Source organism: Carlito syrichta, unplaced genomic scaffold (genome assembly GCF_000164805.1).
Source record: "Carlito syrichta isolate Samal-C Ts95f unplaced genomic scaffold, Tarsius_syrichta-2.0.1 Scaffold301646, whole genome shotgun sequence".
In the NCBI taxonomy this organism is placed as follows: domain Eukaryota; kingdom Metazoa; phylum Chordata; class Mammalia; order Primates; family Tarsiidae; genus Carlito; species Carlito syrichta.
In genome coordinates this window covers 21,797-41,676 of record NW_007245742.1, presented here as the reverse complement: position 1 = coordinate 41,676, position 19,880 = coordinate 21,797, and the positions used below count along the sequence as shown (strand labels likewise).

The 19,880-nt window shown below is 35.6% G+C and overlaps 2 protein-coding genes across 3 annotated transcripts in view; one reads left to right on the top strand and one right to left on the bottom strand.

Moving 5' to 3' along the window:
* The window catches only part of LOC103257341 (26S proteasome non-ATPase regulatory subunit 1), a 76,515-nt gene that overhangs the window by 39,709 nt on the left and 16,926 nt on the right, over window positions 1-19,880 (top strand). The window lies entirely within an intron of this gene.
* On the bottom strand, window positions 562-18,878 carry HTR2B (5-hydroxytryptamine receptor 2B). 2 transcript variants are annotated; one of them, XM_008055065.2, is made up of 4 exons: window positions 18,743-18,878; window positions 17,306-18,001; window positions 5,510-5,710; window positions 562-1,743 (listed from the first exon to the last, which is right to left on the bottom strand). In XM_008055065.2, the coding sequence occupies exons 2-4, from the start codon at window positions 17,652-17,654 to the stop codon at window positions 851-853; spliced, it is 1,443 nt and encodes a 480-aa protein (XP_008053256.1). In that variant the 5' UTR covers window positions 17,655-18,001; window positions 18,743-18,878; the 3' UTR covers window positions 562-850. The 2 variants fall into 2 exon arrangements, with proteins under 2 accessions (XP_008053256.1, XP_021566597.1); XM_021710922.1 differs by having other exon boundaries at window positions 17,306-17,637.

Below are 19,880 nucleotides of genomic sequence, written 5' to 3'. Positions count from 1 at the left end.
AATTTTGTGCCAGAAATTCACCTGAGTCACTGGATAAGCACAGGCAGCTATTATCTCAGTTTATGAAGTCACTTAAAATTTAGGTCTCTGGGTTGTGGTCCCATGCTTCTATCTTTTGCATGTTCACCAATACCTTTAAGGAGCACAATATGGCCTAGGTACCCAAGAGCAATTTAATGTACTTTTTCCTCCTCTTCCCATCTCTGCTAAGTATATGCTGTTTAACAAACAGGTCTAGTTCTAAGTTTCTGTTATTTTGTGTGATATCCAACTACTATCTTCCATATCCCTTCCATCATGACAGTTTTCTGGTTAAAGGAAAAGTATGACTACATTTAACTACACCAGACTGTAAGTAGCAGTCTTAACTCACCTCCAGATATGATCGTTGTTTTATACACTTATTTTTTAGCTCTCTGTTTCTATCACTTTTATTCTGTGTTATGCCTTACGCTTTCTTTTAAGGCTTTGAAGACAAGGCTAACCTTCATTCATTTTATTTTATTCTTAGCACGGCATTGCATGTAGTTAAGAACTAAATAAATTTATGGCATTGATTTTTTTTTAAAGCCTGACATTTATTGATTTATTTGATTTTATTTCATTTGAATACCTTAACATTTAACCAGAGTGCTGGATTGTTTTATTTGTAGCTATACAAAATGATTTTCTTCATGGAATAATCTTGTCCAAATAAGGAAAATTGGATCATCTTAATATTTAACTCTTAAGTAAAAGAGATGATTTGATACATGACATAAAACTTTTCTTTACATAATTCTTAGTACATTTACATCTCATTCATCATCTCACTCATTATATTAGTTAAACAAAAATGGTGCCAGTACTGCTATACATAACTGACTTGCTCTTCAGTTTTGTCACCTTCATTTTCAGTGAGGAGAAGTGTATCTAGTAGAATGATAGATGAAGACTGAATGGTTGCATTTCGGAGCCTCATTGGACTCTGGTACATGGCAGGATTAATCCCATTTCGAATTCCATGTTTTGTGAAAAACTTAGAGTTCTCTGCCATTGGATTCCGGAAGTAGATCTTACTGGAACATTTTCTAAGAGTTTTTACTGACTTTGTGGCCTGGTAATTGCAGGTGATGTATCGGCCAAATGCATCCCGAAATGTCTTGTTGAAGAGGGTGTAGACCAAAGGATTCACCCCTGAAGAAACATAACCTATCCACACAAATATCTCCAGGAGCATTTTGAGAGTAGTCTCGTTGCAGGAATCACACAAAACTAAAGTTATATTTGTAATAAAAAAGGGACACCACATAAGCAAAAAGAGGAAAAACACAATCCCTAGGACCTTTGAGGCTCTCTGTTCATTGGAAATGGTCTGCACTGACTTTTTTCCAACTGCGGACATTCGTCGCATAAGCGTTTCATCGCTTGAGTTGGGCTGGGTTTTGTCCTTGCGAGAACTATCCAGCATAGCCACCTTTTCAGGTGATGAGCAAGGTGTTTCATCCCTTTGGAAAACTGTGGACACAGTCAACCATGTTAGGCGTTGAGGTGGCTTGTTTTTGACCAAGTAAGCCTTCTTCTGTAAAGCACGGATAGTGAGAAAGTAGGTGACAATCATGATCGCAAGAGGTATAAAGAAGGCAGCCAATGAACCAAAGAGCATGAAATTGCCAAAACGTTCCTTTGTCAGCACACAAGTGATATTGTTTGGGTTATCCACATCAGTCTGTATCCCTTTAATAGGTACTGGAATGGCAATGCCTAAAGAAGAGGAAAACAAGATAGATTGAGGTATTTTTATAACCTGTAACACTTAGTTTACATTCTTTTAATTTTATCCTAATAACTTTATGCTGGTTAGTGCCTTATGATTCCTGGGACCCACAATACAGGGTCTGTCAAAGAATTAATCAGTGGAAGATAATGACAAATAGAACCTAAGTAAGCAAATCCGATGTTTTTAAGTGAAGTGATTGGTTACTGATTTCAGGTTTATAGTGAAAGCTTCCCTAATGCTATATAGTATGTCCATGATGTAGTAAGGAATGCCTTCATTTATTCTGCTTTTCTCATAATCTGTTTTTGTCTTTTGATCTATCCTAGGTTAAAGAAAAAGAATTCAAAAGATAAACTGCTTTTATCCTAATAGCCAATGTAGTTAATCTAGATAGACTTCTAGATGGTATATTTAATCAGTATCTTAATTCTGACTATTTTATCTTTGAGGTTACACAGTTTCATTTAATAGTTTAACTTTTGATATTTATGAATATCTTTTCATCCTAACTTCTTAGGGAAAACTAAGAAACTGTTTTTAAAAGATGCTACTTAAATATTGGGATGTGTGTGAGTCATGAAATTTTTCAATATTTAGAGTTTTTCTAATAGATAGGAAAGTAATGTACCTCTTGTTAATTTTCTGATACTTTAAATACCTAAAGTGGGTATTTAAATAGGATGTTGCTTAGTGAAGTTGCTCAATAGAAAGAAAACTATCTCGAGTTAACCCGAATCTTTTCCTTTTGAAACAGCAGATTTTTAAAAAATCTGAATTAATTGATCTTTAGAAACCTCTAGAATCCTTGTGTTGCTTTATGAATTCAAAAGCACCCCATCATCTACACAGCCTTTATATGATAGCTAAAAGAACCCTCAAATAGAATATTTTCCTCAAACCTTTCCTAGTGGAGGGCATAATGTTTTCTGCTTTTCCTGATGTGCACCACCAGAGTATGCTGTACAGTTGTTCTACAACAGGGGCTATCATACTACAGCTTGAAGGCCAAATCTGGACAACATTCAGTTTTTGTTTTATTGGAACACAGCCATCCCCACTTGTTAACATATTGTCTGTGGCTGCTTTTGTTCTACCATGGTAGTGTTTAATAACTGTGACAGAAACCATGTAGAGCCTGCAAGCCCAGAATATTTATTGTCTTGCCCTTTATAGAAAAAGTTTGCTGACTCTTGCTTTGCCCATTTTCAGATCATTATTCCATTGTTTCTTTCTCCCCCAAAACACTTGCCTTTTGAAGTCTGTTTCCACACCACTCTCTCCTCCATTCTGCTTATTTATCAACCTCCACCTCCAGGACATTTGTCCATCTTCCTCAATTATTTCAGTACCTTCTTATAGCCTTCCTATCCACTGCTCCATTGCCATCATCTTTCATGACTTTGTACCATTGATGACCCTTCTAACACTTTAAATTTATATTTCTTTAACTCTTCAACTCTAATTAAGACTATTTACATTCCGGAAGCCATCCACAGGTCTACTTAAAACGATCCCGTATCTAAACTCATGAACTCTGATATTTATATTCCTTGTCCTATTACCCTCCAGTACTGAAGAACTTCTCTTTACCATTATCTTGACCACTAGCCATCCATCCTTCTCTGTTTTTGCATTCTATCCCCCACCCTTGCCAATCAGTTAAGGCTTATATTACCGTTATTACTTATTGGTCAATAACTGTTAAGTTTTAACTGGTACTTTTTATACCCTTACCCTCTTATATTTTATACTCTGTTGCCAGATATTACCTAGGACATGTTAATTCAAAAAAAGAAAGTGAGCTCTCTTCAGCACTTTGTAGAATTTCAAAACTGAACTTACCCTATTACCTTCATTCTCTTTTCAAAGTTATCAAATTGTGATTGATTCTGCAAGACAAAGTGTGATGCCATGAAAAGAGCATTGATCATGGCCTTGGTGCTGAAAAGCTATGAGTTCTTTCTTAAGCCAACTATTTAAAACCTCTAGGTTTCTTTTTTCTTAACAATAAAAGGAAGAAGTTGATTTCTAAGATCCCTTCCAAATCTAAATGCCAGGAGTCTTCCTTTTATTCTTTTTTCTCCTGCATTACTCATTAGTTTGTACTAGTGTAATTTATTTGTATATACCTTGCTTGAGTGCACAGATTCTTTTTCTTTAATCGCCCATGTATTCTTAGTACTTAGCATGTTGTAGACACTCAAAAAAACTTGATCAGTTTATAACTTCATGTTATCCAGTCTTAATTTTGATACCACTTCCACCAACAGACTGTTTACCTTAATGGCTTAATTATATTACAGTTTTCAATGTTTTAATTCTTTTTAAGGATCCTTTTCTAATTTTTTTTCTCCTGCCTCTGTTCTATTCCTACCATCCTACCCAACACACACATACCTCACTCTCTCTTTTTCCTTCCTTGCAGTGAGCTTACCAAATGTGGATCATTTGGCACAAACGACTTTCGTTTTCCTCCTCTCTACTTCAGACTTTGTAATTGTCACCTATTGTCTCCCATCCACTTTTTCTAACTTCTTCTGTAGATGATACCTTTTTCTTTCTAACCTCTTTTTCTAGTCTATTCTGAATAGACTTTTCCTTGATCCTGCTTTCTTTCCTCGCCAGAGTAGTAACACATCTTGTTTTTTCCTCCAAACTTTTTAAAAGATGCTTGACCCTGATATATTGTTTCAGCAATGTAAAGGTCAATTTCATTGTCTTACTTTCTTTGCCCCAGTGTTCTTGCTCTGGTTAGAGAAGTAATATTTTTTTCTTGCCTTCCTCTTAGCATTCCAGGTCTCTTAATTTCTTCCTTTTGAAATATTTTTACTAGGAAGATGTGAAACTGCTGATCAGATTAGTGTAATTGCAAATGTTTGTTTTTCTGATATTAACTTATAAGAGTTACTTCCTGCTAAACACTTAAGCAGACACTTAACTACCTTTAATCTGTACTACATATTAAAATGTTGACTTCCAAAATAAATTTATATTCTTTGATACCTGCCTACAAAATGTTTGGGTTGGGTTTTTTTGTTTTGCTTTTTGTTTTTCTCTTCCTATTTATCTTCTTAGATGTGATGCATTCATTTATTGCTACTTCAATTATAGGATTCCACTTGTCGGCTACACCATAATGATCTATTATGAATGTGAAAAACTATTTTCAAACTTAGCCTTCCTACATATAAAAGCCAAAGTAGGATATTGCAGTAAACATTGTGAAGATAAGCCGGGCTCAGTGGCTCAGCCTATAATCCCACGCCTTTGGGAGGCTGAGGTAAGTGGATTGCCTGAGCCCGCGGGTTCGAGACCTGCCTGGGCAGGCGAGACCTCATCTCTACAATAAATCAAAAAATTAGCCAAGTGTGGTAGCGTGCGCCTGTAATTCCGGCTACTCGGAAGGCTGAGGCGGAAGGATCGCCGGAGTCCAGCAGGTCAAGGCTGCAGTGGCCAGGAGCGGCCACTGCACTCCAGTCTGGGCGACAGAGTGAGACTTCAACTCAAAAAAAAACAAAACATTGTGAAGATATCTGAGAACATGAACTTTACTGCTTCACACTTTTTACTGGTAGTATGATTAGAAGCCATATGATGAATGTAATGATATATAAGGAGCTGTGTTGGTACATCAGTAGATTGTCTTGCCCTCTCATGCCGAGTTTCATGGTCTACCAGACCTGGTATTCTCCTAGTCAAATGGAATCAAAGGCTCTATACACCACCCACACTCTGGCATTCCCCACATACCTATTGAAATTAACCACACCACTGTAATCTTGATGAATGCTGTAGCCCGTGAGTTATATTGGTTAGCCTGGATTGGCTTTTTGATGGCTATGTAACGATCCACTGAAATGGCACAGAGATGCATGATGGATGCAGTTGAAAAGAGAACGTCAAGAAATAACCAGGCAGGACATAGAACTAGTGGGAGGGGCCACATAGCCTCTGAAAGAAAGAAAAACAAGATAAAAACATTTTTCTCCTTTAAAATGGCAACCTTCAGTCTACAGTTTGCTTTTTCTTTTTTGTTTTTCATCTGAAATTTTACTTTATTTTATTTTATTTTATTTTTTTGAGTCAGGGTCTCACTCTGTCATCCAGGCTGGAGTGGTGGCACAAATCACAGCTCACTGCAACCTCAAACTCCTGGGCTCAGGCGATCCTTCCGCCTCAGCCTCTCAAAGTGCTGGGATGATAACAGGTGCGAGCCCATGCCCTGCTTCATCTGCAATATTATGACTTAACCTTCACAAGATGATATTTGCCTTCAGATAATGGAGGTAATAATATTAAATATAATATTTCTGTAGATGTTACCTTTTAAGTACATTTTAAATTTTGTATAATAAATATGTACCTTTTTCTAAGTCATCAGCAGTTTGGCATTTTTATCATTATTTTGGCCATTGTTCTTTTCTCATTTCCTTTTGTGATCTTTTAAAAATTTATGCAGTGTTGTGACTGGACCTTAACCTTGAAATTCTAATAAAATTTATTGTTGCTGTTGTAGAAGAAGAAAGCATAATATAGAGAGAGGAAGTGATATGTCAGAAGGTGTATTAGAATGGGAGTCTCTGTGAGGCCTGGGTTTGGGGCTCACTTTTAGCAATTACTAGCAGCATGATCCTTGTTTATAGCCCATGTTTATTTGGTGAAATAATTAAGTGGAATGATTTTTTCCCCTTTGACAGAAGCAGTACTAAAAATTACAAAAGGATTGGCTTCAGATTATCCTGAAGACAAATGAATTGTTATCCTTTCATATTTTATCATTCATTCCAAAAACTAGAGATGTAATAAGTAATACAGACTTTTGGTTTAAAAAGAAAATCTGGGCTGGGCTCAGTGGCTCAGCCTGTAATCCCAGCGTTTTGGGAGGCCGAGGTGAGTGGATTGCCTTAGCCCGCGGGTTCGTGACCTGCCTGGGCAACTTGGCGAGACCTCATCGCTACAGTAAATTAAAAAAAATTTAGCCGGGCATGGTAGCGCGCGCCTGTAGTTCCAGCTACTTGGAAGGCTGAAGCAGAAGGATCGCTGGAACCTAGCAGGCGAGGCTACGGTGGCCAGGAGCGGCCACTGCACTCCAGTCTGGGTGAGAGTGAGACTCCAACTCAAAAAAAAAAACAAGAAAGAAAATCTGAGGGTTAGATATAGTACTTAATTTGTTTAATAGACTCTTATAAAACACTGTGTACCTCATATAGTCTTAAACACTTTAGACTTTTTGAAAAATTTCAGGTTTGGATATGATATTGAGTATTCTACATCGTTTTCTAATGAATTTACTTACACAGATGTTCATACCTGCATGAATTTAATACATTATTCATTATATAGACACCTACTGCATACATGTTTACACTTTCAAAACAACTAAAATTTATTTTAGGATTCTCCTAGGATATTTCAGTTAAAATACACTTTACAAAAAAATGCACACACATATATAGAGTTGATAACTTGTGAAAGCAAATTACTTCTGTAGAGAACAAATGTCATGTATATGAGATTATTGATCTCCTTTTATTTCTTATTTTTATTTATTTATTTTTTTTTTGAGTTGGAGTCTCACTCTGTCGCCCAGGCTGGAGTACAGTGGCAAGCTCATGGCTATCCCAGCATCGACCTGCTGGGCTCCAGTGATCTTTTAGCCTCAGCCTTCCAAGTAGCCAAAACTACAGGTGCAGGCTACCATGCCTGGCTCATTTTTTTTTTAATTTTATTGTCTCACCATATTGCCCAGGCTGGTCTTGAACCCACGGGCTAAGGCAATCCTCTCCTCAGCCTCCCAAAGTGCTGGGATTACAGGCTTGAGCCACCGCGCCCAGCCTGAAGTCCCTTTTACGATTTGATTGCTGTTATGTTCACTGGTAAAATATAAACTACTTTTCTGGTTATTACAAGTATATCTGACTTTGACTATAAAGTGACTGGCATAATTGAAGGAAGACCAAGTTAACTATCTCAGTATTGCAGGGAACCAAGAGACCCTTCTTGTGAACTGTTTAAATTCAAGGAACCTGGGGACAAAGAGAGTTTAAAATCTCAGAACAAAAAAATCATAATTTAGGGAAAGAGTTTTTAGATAGGCTTGATTATTTTCAAGAGTCTAATAGTCAGAAAGAGTCAGGTAGGATTTCAGTGAAAATTTGGACACGTCACGGGAAAGTTAGCAAGGCTGACAAATCTACTTTTTGGTGTCTTGTTTCCAGAATTGGTATGTGGCATTATTAATAGGAATATTAAAATAATTCTTCCAAGGACAAAATAACAAAATCAGCATGAACTTTTTTCTTTCTTTTTTTTTTTTTTGAGATGGGTTCTTGCTCTGTTGCTCAGGCTGTAGTGCCATGGCACTATCACCACACACCAAAGCCTTGGAACTTCCTAGGCTCAAGAGATCTTCTTGCCTCGGCCAGCCTCCCTAGCAGCTGAGACTTCAGGTGCACACCATCATGCCTGGCTAATATTTCTATTTTTTTTTAAAGATGGGATCTTGTTTTGTTGTACAGGCTTGAACCTCTGGACTCAAGCAGTCCTGCCTCAGGCATAAACCACTGCAGCCAGCTTAACATTAAGTTTTATTCAAAAACAATAAATGCTTGGTATTTTGGTTTATTGTAGAGATGAGGTCTTGCCAAGTTGCCCAGGCTGGTCTTAAATCCCTGGGCTCAGATAATCCTCTCACTTGAGTCTCCCAAAGTGCTAGGATTACAGGTGTGAACCACCGCACCCAGCCATTCATATTTTAAGTAATTATGATAAATAAACTTTGCCTACTTGTTGAACTGGGAGTGAGAAGGGATGAAGGTAAATTATAGTTTTATGGAGCTTAGCTAGATTGCTGATTTTGCATATAAATAAATTCAGGTACAGTTATGTTTTTGAATATGAGGGCAGGGAGGGGAGGCATTTATTTATCAAAATCTAAATGTTAATTGAAAGTATTCTTTAGAACCTTACTACTCCAAGTTTGCTCTTAAGATGAGAAAGTAAGCCGGACTTGGTGGCTCAGCCTGTAATCCCGTGCTTTGGGAGACTGAGGTGAGTGGATTGCCTGAGCCCGCGGGTTCGTGACCCGCCTGGGCAACTTGGCGAGACCTCAGCTCTACAATAAATCAATAAAAATTAGCCGGGCTTGGTAGCGCGCGCCTGTAGTTCCAGCTACTTGGAAGGCTGAGGCAGAAGGATCGCCGGAGCCCAGCAGGTCGAGGCTGCGGTGGCCGGGAGCGGCCATTGCACTCCAGTCTGGGCGACAGAGTGAGACTCCAACTCAAAAAAAAAAAAAAAAAAAAAAAAGATGAGAAAGTAAGAACCAGCATCACCTGGGAACTTATTAGTAATGTAGGCTCTTGGCTCTTATCCCAGACCTATTATTATCAGACTCCAGGTAAACAAGATCCCAGGTGATTTGTTTGCAAATTAATATTTGAGAGGAAGTGCTTTGGAAGACTTTCTAGGAAAGCTTGTATCTGAGTCTTAAAAGATACACCTAGGTTTGTTGTTTTCAGATAACCCTAACCCTCATAGAAAGGAATTTGCAGGAGACCTGTCAAAGTGTGGCAGAGAAACCTATGTTTAGAGAAAATCTAATCAATTGAATTTTCTCCCTCTTTGCCATAGCACTAGATTTTCTGTGCTATTGGTGAAAAAAGACCCTGGATAAAGGCAGCTTAAAAGCAAACAAGTCTGAGTGAAGTGAAAAGAATCACATGTGACAGACAATTTTGCAGTGGAAACTAAAAGCAAGGCTACATTCTAAACTGATCTGAAGTTCTAGATTTGGGACTGTGAGAAGGGAGGTTAGAAAAATACTACCTAGAACTATCATCAGAGATATTGATCATAGTTAAGGGTTTAAAGGCAGATAATTGTGTTGTATCTTAGGTTTTCTTTAAGTTAATACTGCCTCTGTATCTTTTTAAATGGTTTGCTAGCAATTGAAACCTGTCTATTTACTATTCTAATTATGAATTATACTTTTGAAAATTAAGGTCTAGAAAATTCTAGTCATAAATCTAGTAGCCATGAGCAGGAAGCCACAAGAAAATTCTTACATAAAAAGCATGTCTTTGGAATTTGACCATCTGACCCACCTACTCCTAACTGGGCTGAGAAAGGAAGCTTTTAGGTGCTGATTTAATTAAGCCTGTGAAGGCTTGTTAGCCTCACTTTCCAACTAATGAATTTGCTTATAAACTCCAAATTTGAAGCAGAAAGTGAGAATTAAACTTAATTTCCACTTTAAAATCACTGGGATTTTCTTATTTCAGTCAGTGCTAATTAACAGAAATATGAAGGCATGATATAGACTTTTCTTTAAGAAAGAAAGATTGAGAAAGATAGATTTCAAGTTTCATAAAATACTGGTAAATAGATTGTTTTTATGAAATGAACATAAAAGTAAAAGATAACCGCACTAAATTAATAGAAACTTTTTATACAAGGCAGAAAAGAAAAAGAGGCTTGTGGAATTGCCTAATAAATGTAGGTAATTTAAGAATTTATAGAAATTATAAACAGTCTATTCTTGGTTTTTAAAGAGACTTTTCCTAGTCCAGATACTTTTCATTCTAAAATTATTTTTCAGTTATTAATTTAGTGAGTTCAAAGTCAGAAATTTTTCCTTCTATTTAGAATAGCTGAATAAAGGTTAAGTTAGTACGGTGAAACAGTTTAACTATTTTAAAGCTTTTATATTATTTTTATTAGGAGTTTTAGTTTGTTTTAAGAATTTGTAAGTATATCTATCTGTTGTAATGCGTTATGTCCAACTTATTTCCATAAGGACTTCAGACATTATTTAAAAACTGAAATATAAGTGAAACTGTTACAGATTTAAATAAAAAGAAATAAAAGTATATCTAAGCATCAGCCTAAAGGTAATAAGTTACCTGGTACTTGAACTAAATTACTCCTATACTAGAGGGTCTAAATTGGAGTCTTTCATAAAAACTAAGAAAGGAGAAAAACATTTAAATTTATATAATATTTGTTGTCTCACAAAAAGCATACAAAATTTCTCTGAAAAGCAAATTCTGTTTTCCACCTCCTTCCTCTCACCCATTTTTTCATTAAAGCAACAAAACAAGTCTTAGATTGGTCTTGGATTATACACAGTTAATTATTTAATTATCTAAATAATTTTAATAGCACAAATATTTTGTTGGTTAAAATGAAAACTGGCTTAGAGCGATAGCTCACGCCTGTAATCCCAGCACTTTGGGAGACTGAGGTGAGAGGATTGCTTAAGTTCAGGAGTTCAAGACCGGTCTGGTCAACATGGCAAGACCTTGTATCTATAATAAATCGAAAAATTAGCCAGGCATGATGGCAGGCATCCGTAGTTCCAGCTACTTTGGAGTCTGAGGCAGAAGGATCACCTGAGCCCATGAAGTTGAGACTGAAGTAGCTATGATTGTGCTGTTGCACTTCAGTCTACGCAACAGAATGAGACTCTGACTCAAAAAATAATAAAATGAAACTGTATGCTTTAAATAAAGCCATGTGCTTTAACAGGTAGTAGAATTGTCATTCAGTTATATAAATTTCTGTTTGTCTCCCAGACAAAATTCAACAACTTTGTAGGCATGTGCCTAGGTCCGATAACTTTCTCAAAAAGAAGTCTGGCAATCATCTCAGGAATTTGTACACGTTGAGGCTCAAGTATTCTTTACCACTTAATACAAAATATAACTTTAACGAAAAATATACTGAGTTCTGCCTTGTTTTTAAGGAAAAAACATTATATGGCCTTCTTAAGAGTTAGGTGGAGCTATTAAAATATAAATGTTGACTCTGTATACCAGATATGACAGTTTTGGTTGATAGAATTTATCATTTGCATTAGAGAAAATAAAATAATAGAGATCAAGAATTCTAGAGTCAGTCTTCCTTGGTTCGAGTCATGTCCCTGCCACTTATTTTGTAATCTTGGACAAACTACTTATCCCTCTACTCCTGTGTCCTCTGTAAAATGAGGATAATAATAATACCTGTTTTATAGGGTTGCTTTTTGTTTATAGGGATGACAATTAAATACATGTGGAGTGTTTAGAACAGTGGTCTGGCATAGAGAAAGTACTTGATAAATGTTAGTGCTTATTACTATTGTTGTTTGACAAAAACCAGCCAACTAATCCAACCTTGAAAACACTCCAGCTTAGAAACAATAAAGCCAAATCATCTGTATAAAAATAAGTATGTATGTTTGTCTTTCTGCATGCTGTAGCAAGAGTGCATACATCTGATTGAACTCAAAGCTGTACTTTGGGAGGGTGGGGGACAGGATGAAAGCATGTTTAACTTTGAAATAAATTTCTTATAAAAGTATGTTTTTTTACTAAAGATAAGTTTTAACTATTATTTATTTTATATATGGCACAGGAAAATAATGTGTATGTATTGCAGTTGGACCATGCTTAGGTTTTTTGTTTGTTTTGTTTGCTTGTTTGTTTTGCTTTCTTTTTAATTCATATAAAAACTTGAGGTTTAACCAGAAACTTCATATCTTGATGAGATAGACTCATTTTATCGGGAATCTGCTTACTCTTGAGGCAAGTTTTTTGTTTGGAAAGCCAAGTTACACCATTTATTTCAAAAATAATTAGCATCAATCTATAAATCTGGGATATAAAATATTTCACTTTTGTTGATTTCAGAGACTATATATATATTTTTTTTTTTTTTTTTTGAGTTGGAGTCTCACTCAGTCGCCCAGACTGGAGTGCAGTGGCCGCTCCCGGCCACCGCAGCCTCGACCTGCTGGGCTCCGGCGATCCTTCCGCCTCAGCCTTCCAGTAGCTGGAATTACAGGCGTGCGCTACCACACCCGGGTGATTTTTTGATTTATTGTAGAGATGAGGTCTTGCTGCCCAGGCGGGTCTCGAACCCGCGGGCTCAGGCAATCCACTCACCTCAGCCTCCCAAAGGCGCGGGATTACAGGCTGAGCCACTGAGCCCGGCTAGGAGACTATATTTTTAAAGCTATCCCAAATGGGCTCTGCCTGTAAAGTTCACAGAAATTCATGAACTTGTTAGAGCAAGACAAATCCGAAATAGCTCCTGTGTCCAAAAAGGACGTCATTTTTAAATAGATTTTTAAATAAATTCTGATTCTTCTGTCCTCATCATCCAGAAAAGAGAAATATAGTTCAGTGCTTAAGTTATTGTTATAAAGTTTCTGTTTTGTTTTTGTTGTTTGTTTGTTTTGGGGTTTTTTTGAGGTTAGATGTATAATATAATAGTGCGTTAGATGTTTTAAGTAATGTGATACTTTAAAATTTTTTTCTTTGCTTTTTAAAATTTCTGCTTTCCAAAAAGAAGTGTATTTAATTACTTTGCTTCTCCATTTCAGAGTTGAGTAGAGTCGCATTTCACTGCATAAATGAATAACTGCGTTTTTTAAAATATCTGTTTCATCTCTGGTTAGACTTATATCTAAACTAAATCAATGTTTAATTTGCATACAATACTAATACCTACACATTATTAATGCCTATAACCTACTGGGCCTACTTGATTGAACTCTGAGATATTAAGCGACTTGCCTAAGCCATCACAGGAGAACCAGGATTCAAACCATGGGGTCTCTTGCTTCAAATGCCCATCTTTCAGCCATGTTGTGCATTCTTTCAACTACACCAGAGATACTATTTCAACTTGTAGATCATGAGGCATGAATTAAAAGTTATAAATAAGCTAATGATGCTCAATGGATAACTTAATGCCTTATTTTTTTCTCTTTATTTTTTAAATCATTTATAAAATGACAGAAGAAAAAGCTTAGAGAAGCTCTTATATAGTGAACACCCTGTCTTTATCAGTATAAGATTTTTTTTCCTGCTCAAGTATTTCTAACATAGGCTTTTTTTTTTTTTTTTTTTTTGAATTGGAGTCTCACTCTGTCACCCAGACTGGAGTGCAGTGGCCACTCCCGCAGCCTCGACCTCCTGGGCTCCGGCGATCCTTCCGCCTTAGCCTTCCAAGTAGCCGAAACTACAAGTGCGCGCTACCATGCCCGGCTAATTTTTTGATTTATTGTAGAGATGAGGTCTTGCCAAGTTGCCCAGGCGGGTCTCGAACTCTCGGGCTCAGGCAATCCACTCACCTCGGCCTCCCAAAGTGCGGGATTACAGGCTGAGCCACCGAGCCCGGCTTAACATAGGCATTTTTAAGCCTTGTGTTAAATTCTACTGATTTGTAATTGTGGATTTCAGGAATTATGGGCCAGACTGTAAAAAAGAACTAAAACTGTAAAGATTGAGTTCAGTGCTTCCAGATAGAAAGAAGTAGCAGAAAAGTTGACCTAGCACAACTCTTTTGGAAGAATGTATTGTGCCCGGTTGTACTGTGCCGAGTTTCGAATTGGTAAAGTCGAAATTCAAGTAATATATAGTTAAATATTATACAGATCAGTGGTTGACTAAAATATCCCTCAGCATAAGGACCACTTTTTTATTTTACTTGCCTCTTTTTTAGAACTTAATTTTATTAGAATACTAGCTAGTATAAGGGTTTTGTGTTACTTTCATTGAATTTCCCTCGAATAGCTAATATTGCTCATAGTGATAGTTATTCTTTTATGATACAGACCCAGGAACATTTTTTTATACAGACGTCAGAAGACCTGATGATTATTGCTAGAATAATAGACAAAATCTTTTATTCAAAATCTACCTTTTAAAATTATCAGGTCTTACAAATGCATTATTTTAGAAAATATTAGTATTTATTGATGTGTGAAAGGTTAAACAAAATATCTTAGTATTTGAAGTCAGAGCCTCATTTGTAATATGTGCAGTTCCCAGTTTATGAATTCATTTTTTGAAGCTTTTTAGAGCAGCATGCATTTTCTCATACACTTTCTCATAGAGACAGAATTCTGTTTTAAATGAGTTAATGCAATAATGTTTTAAATAGTGATTCCCAAGTTAGTTCATTTTTTAAAAACTCTACTGACCCCATTATACAACTTAATTACTAATAGTAAAAGTGTTTGGGGCTATGAAAGATTTCATTTTATAATTAAAAATTAACAAACATATGAGATGTGCGTGGTGGCACACACCTATAGTCCCAGCTACTTGAGAGTTTGAGATGGGTGAATCACTTGGGCCCAGGAGTTCAAGGCCAGCCTGAGCAACTTAGTGAGAGCTTGTTTTTATTAAAATAAATAAATAAAAATAAATGTTAAAATTAGTAAACACTTGAAAGAAAGAAATGCTGTTAATCATTTAAAAGAAATATGAAGACATTTCACATATTTTATGTTAACACGTGTTGGGTTTTCTGCTAACTTTTGTTGATAAGAATATCTTTGGACACCAAAATTTTAAATATAAACTTAAAATTTTAAGCAGCTGTATACTTACTAATTTTCTGTAGAATGCATGGAATTATCTTTGTTATGTGTTCTTTTTTTTTTTTTTTTGAGTTGGAGTCTCACTCTGTCACCCAGACTGGAGTGCAGTAGCTGCTCCTGGCCACCGCAGCCTCGACCTGCTGGGCTCCGGCGATCCTTCCGCCTCAGCCTTCCAAGCAGCCGGAACTACAGGCGTGCGCTACCACACCTGGCTAATTTTTGATTTATTGCAGAGATGAGGTCTCGCCAAGTTGCCCAAGCAGGTCTCAAACCCATGGGCTCAGGCAATCCACTCACCTCAGCCTTCCAAAGGCGCGGAATTACAGGCTGAGCCACCGAGCCCGGCTGTTATCTGTTCTTGTAACAAGTTAGCTCACTTAATACTATGGAACTTTGCCTTTTAAGATTTCTTAACAATCTAGCTGATAATTTAGGTACCTACTACAATACTTTGCATATATATAGATGTTTGATATTTATGAGCTCAAGAACTTTAAAGTAAAAACTCACTTGTGTATAACTCATTCAATTTCATTTATTCAACATAACATAGTAATATGAGATAAGCATTTGACATTTCCTGTATACCTAGCAAAGCACAGTTTGAAGAGTGTGAACTTACATATTAAGATACTCTTGGTGTGTGGAGATGAGAGCTTGAATCATATGCCTATGCAGTCTTTATCAAATATGTATGTATACGCCTACATAACTTATTTACTGTATTTCTTTTAAATTTTATTCAGAATCAGGGTTGTTTAGCTTCTCTGTTAGAGTAAAATTTCTTATTTTGGTATTAGATTATTCAAAAGATTATGGATTTATAAAAAGGGAAAGGAATATAGATAGACAATAACTAGAACGTCTGGTTAAGCAGTAGAACCTTATTTATTGCTGCTTGTTCTGTCACAGAATTTTCTTGATTTATTTTAAAACTTGAGTAAATGTCCATTTTAAATGGAAAGTTTTAACCCATTACCCTCTGATTATATTTGAAGGAGACAAGTACTTAATTTTAGATATATTTCTATTACTACTTATAAAAATGTATCATGTTTAACGTGGGTGTAATCATTGGAATAGCAGTTTTTCTTTACCTTCCAATAAGCATTAAATAAATTTTACCTCTATAACTTAAATTTTGTTTTCTCATCTATTTTCTTCCATTTCCTTCTCTGTGATATAACTTAAAATATTTTTTATTCTCACCATATAACTAAGTATAATTCTAAGAAACCCTATTTGCTACAAATCTTTTTTTAAAGCAGTTTATGAACAGAATATCAATTTACACCAAGCATTGAATAAGTTAAATATCCTCTTACTGTTAGTTCCAAAGGTCTAGAGGCCCTCATAATTTGTCAGCAGAATTATGTGTTTACCCAAGTTTTATAACTACAGATGATATACATAAATTAGAAACTATTTATGTCTATATTAATATTATTATCTTCTTTATTATAACAAACTAAGATTTCAATATCAAACTGTATTTTTATTATCATAATAACTCAGGTTTTGAACCACTTATTTTATTAACTTAAAGATCTGCCAAGAATACAAGAGTCATATATCATTAAAAAAATCTAAACTTGGGACACTCCGAGCTACAACATTTCCTTCAACAACTAACCACAATTTTTATTAACAAATATACAGGAATTGTGTTCAAGTTTAAAGCACACAAACAGAGACATAACTAGAATTTTCAGCTGAGGTTTTGCTATTTATGTTAGAATTTAGTGATCATTTAGAGATTCAAAGACCTTATCATTAACCCAGTGCATACCTGCCCCAGAAGTGTCTTAGTTATTGCTTTGTTAAGGGAAAAAAAAGTAGTGACGTAGATAAGTTAAGGAATAGGTCTATTTACTGTAATTTTTAGGTTATATATTCAGAATCTGTAAGTATTGTTAACTTCAATGACTTTTTAAATGATTGTATTAGATGACTTAAGAGGGAGTAAAATAGTTTGCAAAAAAATTATTTTTTACTCTTTAAAAGTGATGATCAGCCATAGAAAATGATGAAAAATGAGGGACCTTACTTGCTGTATCTTTAAATAGGCCAAGTCCATCTTTCATTTCAAGAAAAATAAAGATTAAATGAGTGTCCACTTCTCTAATACTATATCATAGTTCTGTGGTTTCATGGCAGGAACAAAGTGAAATACTTACCAAACATTATTGTCAAGAGGGCAATCGGCATCACAAACAATCCAACCAGCAAATCAGCCACCGCCAGGGACATTAGAAAGTAATTAGTAGCATACTGCAGCTTTTTCTCCAGTGAAACAGCCAAAATAACAAGGATATTTCCACCAATTGTGGGTATTATCACCATGAGTATCAGAAGAGCTGCCCAATGCAGTTTATTTCTCTGTTCCTCAACAATCTGTTTCATTTCCTCTGGTATTGATTCTGTTTGTAATCCAGACTGGTTAGGAGAGAGTAAGTGATCAAATGTGCTCTGTAAAATGTGCTCAGGAATTGTGCTTTGTTCAGATGTTCTAAAGGAGAGAGCCATTCGCTGTTTTTCAGTGATTCAATCCAATTCTGGACAGTGGTCAGCATGGTCAGTAGCTAAGCTGGTCATCTGCTTTTTTAAGGTATTGTACCCCTGCCAAACATTCAAAGCCAAAATTGACTTCTTCCCTTAAAAAAAAAAATTCAAGTTCTCTAAAATGAGAACATACACACATCTGTCCACATTTGTAGGTAAGACTTCTGAGCACTTAGTATTTTCTGAGGCTTAGATTTCAGAAGGCTCAGTAGAAGAAACCGATAGCTGTGAAAAAATAAGCTATTTATTCATTTATCTTTTTTGCTGTTAGCTGTAGGTCGCACTTGAATTTGAGTGCCAGCGAGTTCCCCCTAGAAAAAAAATATGTAGATTGCATTATTCTATTTATTTCCAAAAAGTAGTAAAAACACTTGAACGTATAGCCTCTCCCTTCTTAATAAGTCTGTTGTGCCTTTGTGGCAAGGCTGCCAATTCCCCAAAAATACATCCCTGACATTCCTCAATTAATGAAACAGATATACTAATTTGTTCAGAGGTTATAATAAAACACTAGATGTTTCCTGACCTTTGAATGTCTTTTTACCTTTGTGTACAGAAAAATAGAAAAGTCAGAATACTAAATAATTCAAAATAAAACTTTCAGTACATGCTGGCCACCCACCTAGACACACTCTAAGCCCAATGAGGGTCTGAGCAAGTGATTTACCAGCTAGGAATCCTCATATGTAATTGGTTCTGTCAGATCAGGTTTGTCTTAATACCATTTTTATAAAGCATTTTAGAATTCCTTTAGTTTGAGAAAAGGAAAATTCTCAGGATCCAAGGATTGTTTTTAGTAATTTCGCCTTCATAGCGTGTTTCTACAACAAATATTTTCTAAATTTAATCACTAAAAGGAAGACGGAACTATCTGTTCATCAAGTATACAAATCACATATTAAAAACCTCCCCTTTACCATTAGTAAATTTTTCATTTTGGTTTTTAAACCACTGAATAGAAATAAAAGATTATGGTATCGGAGTTATTAAAGATTTTTTTAAAAGAAAAAAAACCTTCAGATTAATTTTGTATTTATTTGTTAAATACTTACCTCTCATTTGCTTGTTACTGTCCAGAGCATGTCGTCTTATCAGTTCAGTAGACCTGCCGGCTGCTGTGACTGAAATCCTCCTCCCATTGACTTATTCTGCGTCCAGCACTGGCGCTTGAAAGCAGTGAAACAAATATGTTGTATAGCTGTAAGCACGCCAAGGAGGTATTTCCTCTGTGATACATTCATTTTTAGAGAGTCGCAGCATTCATTGTAATTCATAAAACCCACATTAAGTGTGTTGAACCAGTTCATGATCCTTATTCACGTTACATTCTTAAGAGATCTCTGATATTTGGGGAGGCTATAATACACTTTGTCATTTTAGTTTAAGATAGCTTTGTTTGAGATTAAGCCTGGGCTCTTTTTCTTATTTGAGAAAACCAAGTTATAATCTAGAGATTCTTTAAAAATGATGAGCTTTCATTCTATGAGGATTCTGTCTAGTTAGCCTTTTTAGTGATTTCCACAGTTCTGGTTTCTACAGTTAAGCATCTGCAGAGTCTCATCTGGCTTTTAAGCCTTTACTGTGGAACACCATTAATTTGCTCTGGTTACAACCTTATATAGAAGAGCACAGTCAGGTCTGAATTCTACATGTATACATAAGTTTTAGCAGAAATTTTTTCACTGTTCATTTTTAAACAGCTGGCTTCTAGGTTTAAGAGATGGTTAATTGGCAGCCCTTTTGTCACAGATTTGACATTGGGGAAAATATATAATATGTAATGAAAATACATTTTTGCCTTATTTCAGAAAGTGAGTGTATAAATTTTAACAGTTATGTTATTTACTAGCTTTCTCTGAACTAATACTAGCTTAGTATTGAAACTTAACATTCTCAAGGTTTCCTTTTTTAAAAGATCATCATGCATCACTCATATTTTAAATTATTTAATTCTAGATCATTGATGGCACTCGTGCCCTTTTTTGTTTCCAATTTAATAATCCTTAGCTTGTGTTAAAAGGTATTAGAAAAATATTTTTTAAGATATGCTGCGTACTTCAGATTTTATTCAGCACTTGCTGCTTTTTTAAACTCAAAATTAAATATCTTAGAAAAAAATTCTTGCTAAGATTCTACATGAAAACAAATGAAATAATACTCAAGAGATCAGATGTATTTTAGTGTACCAGA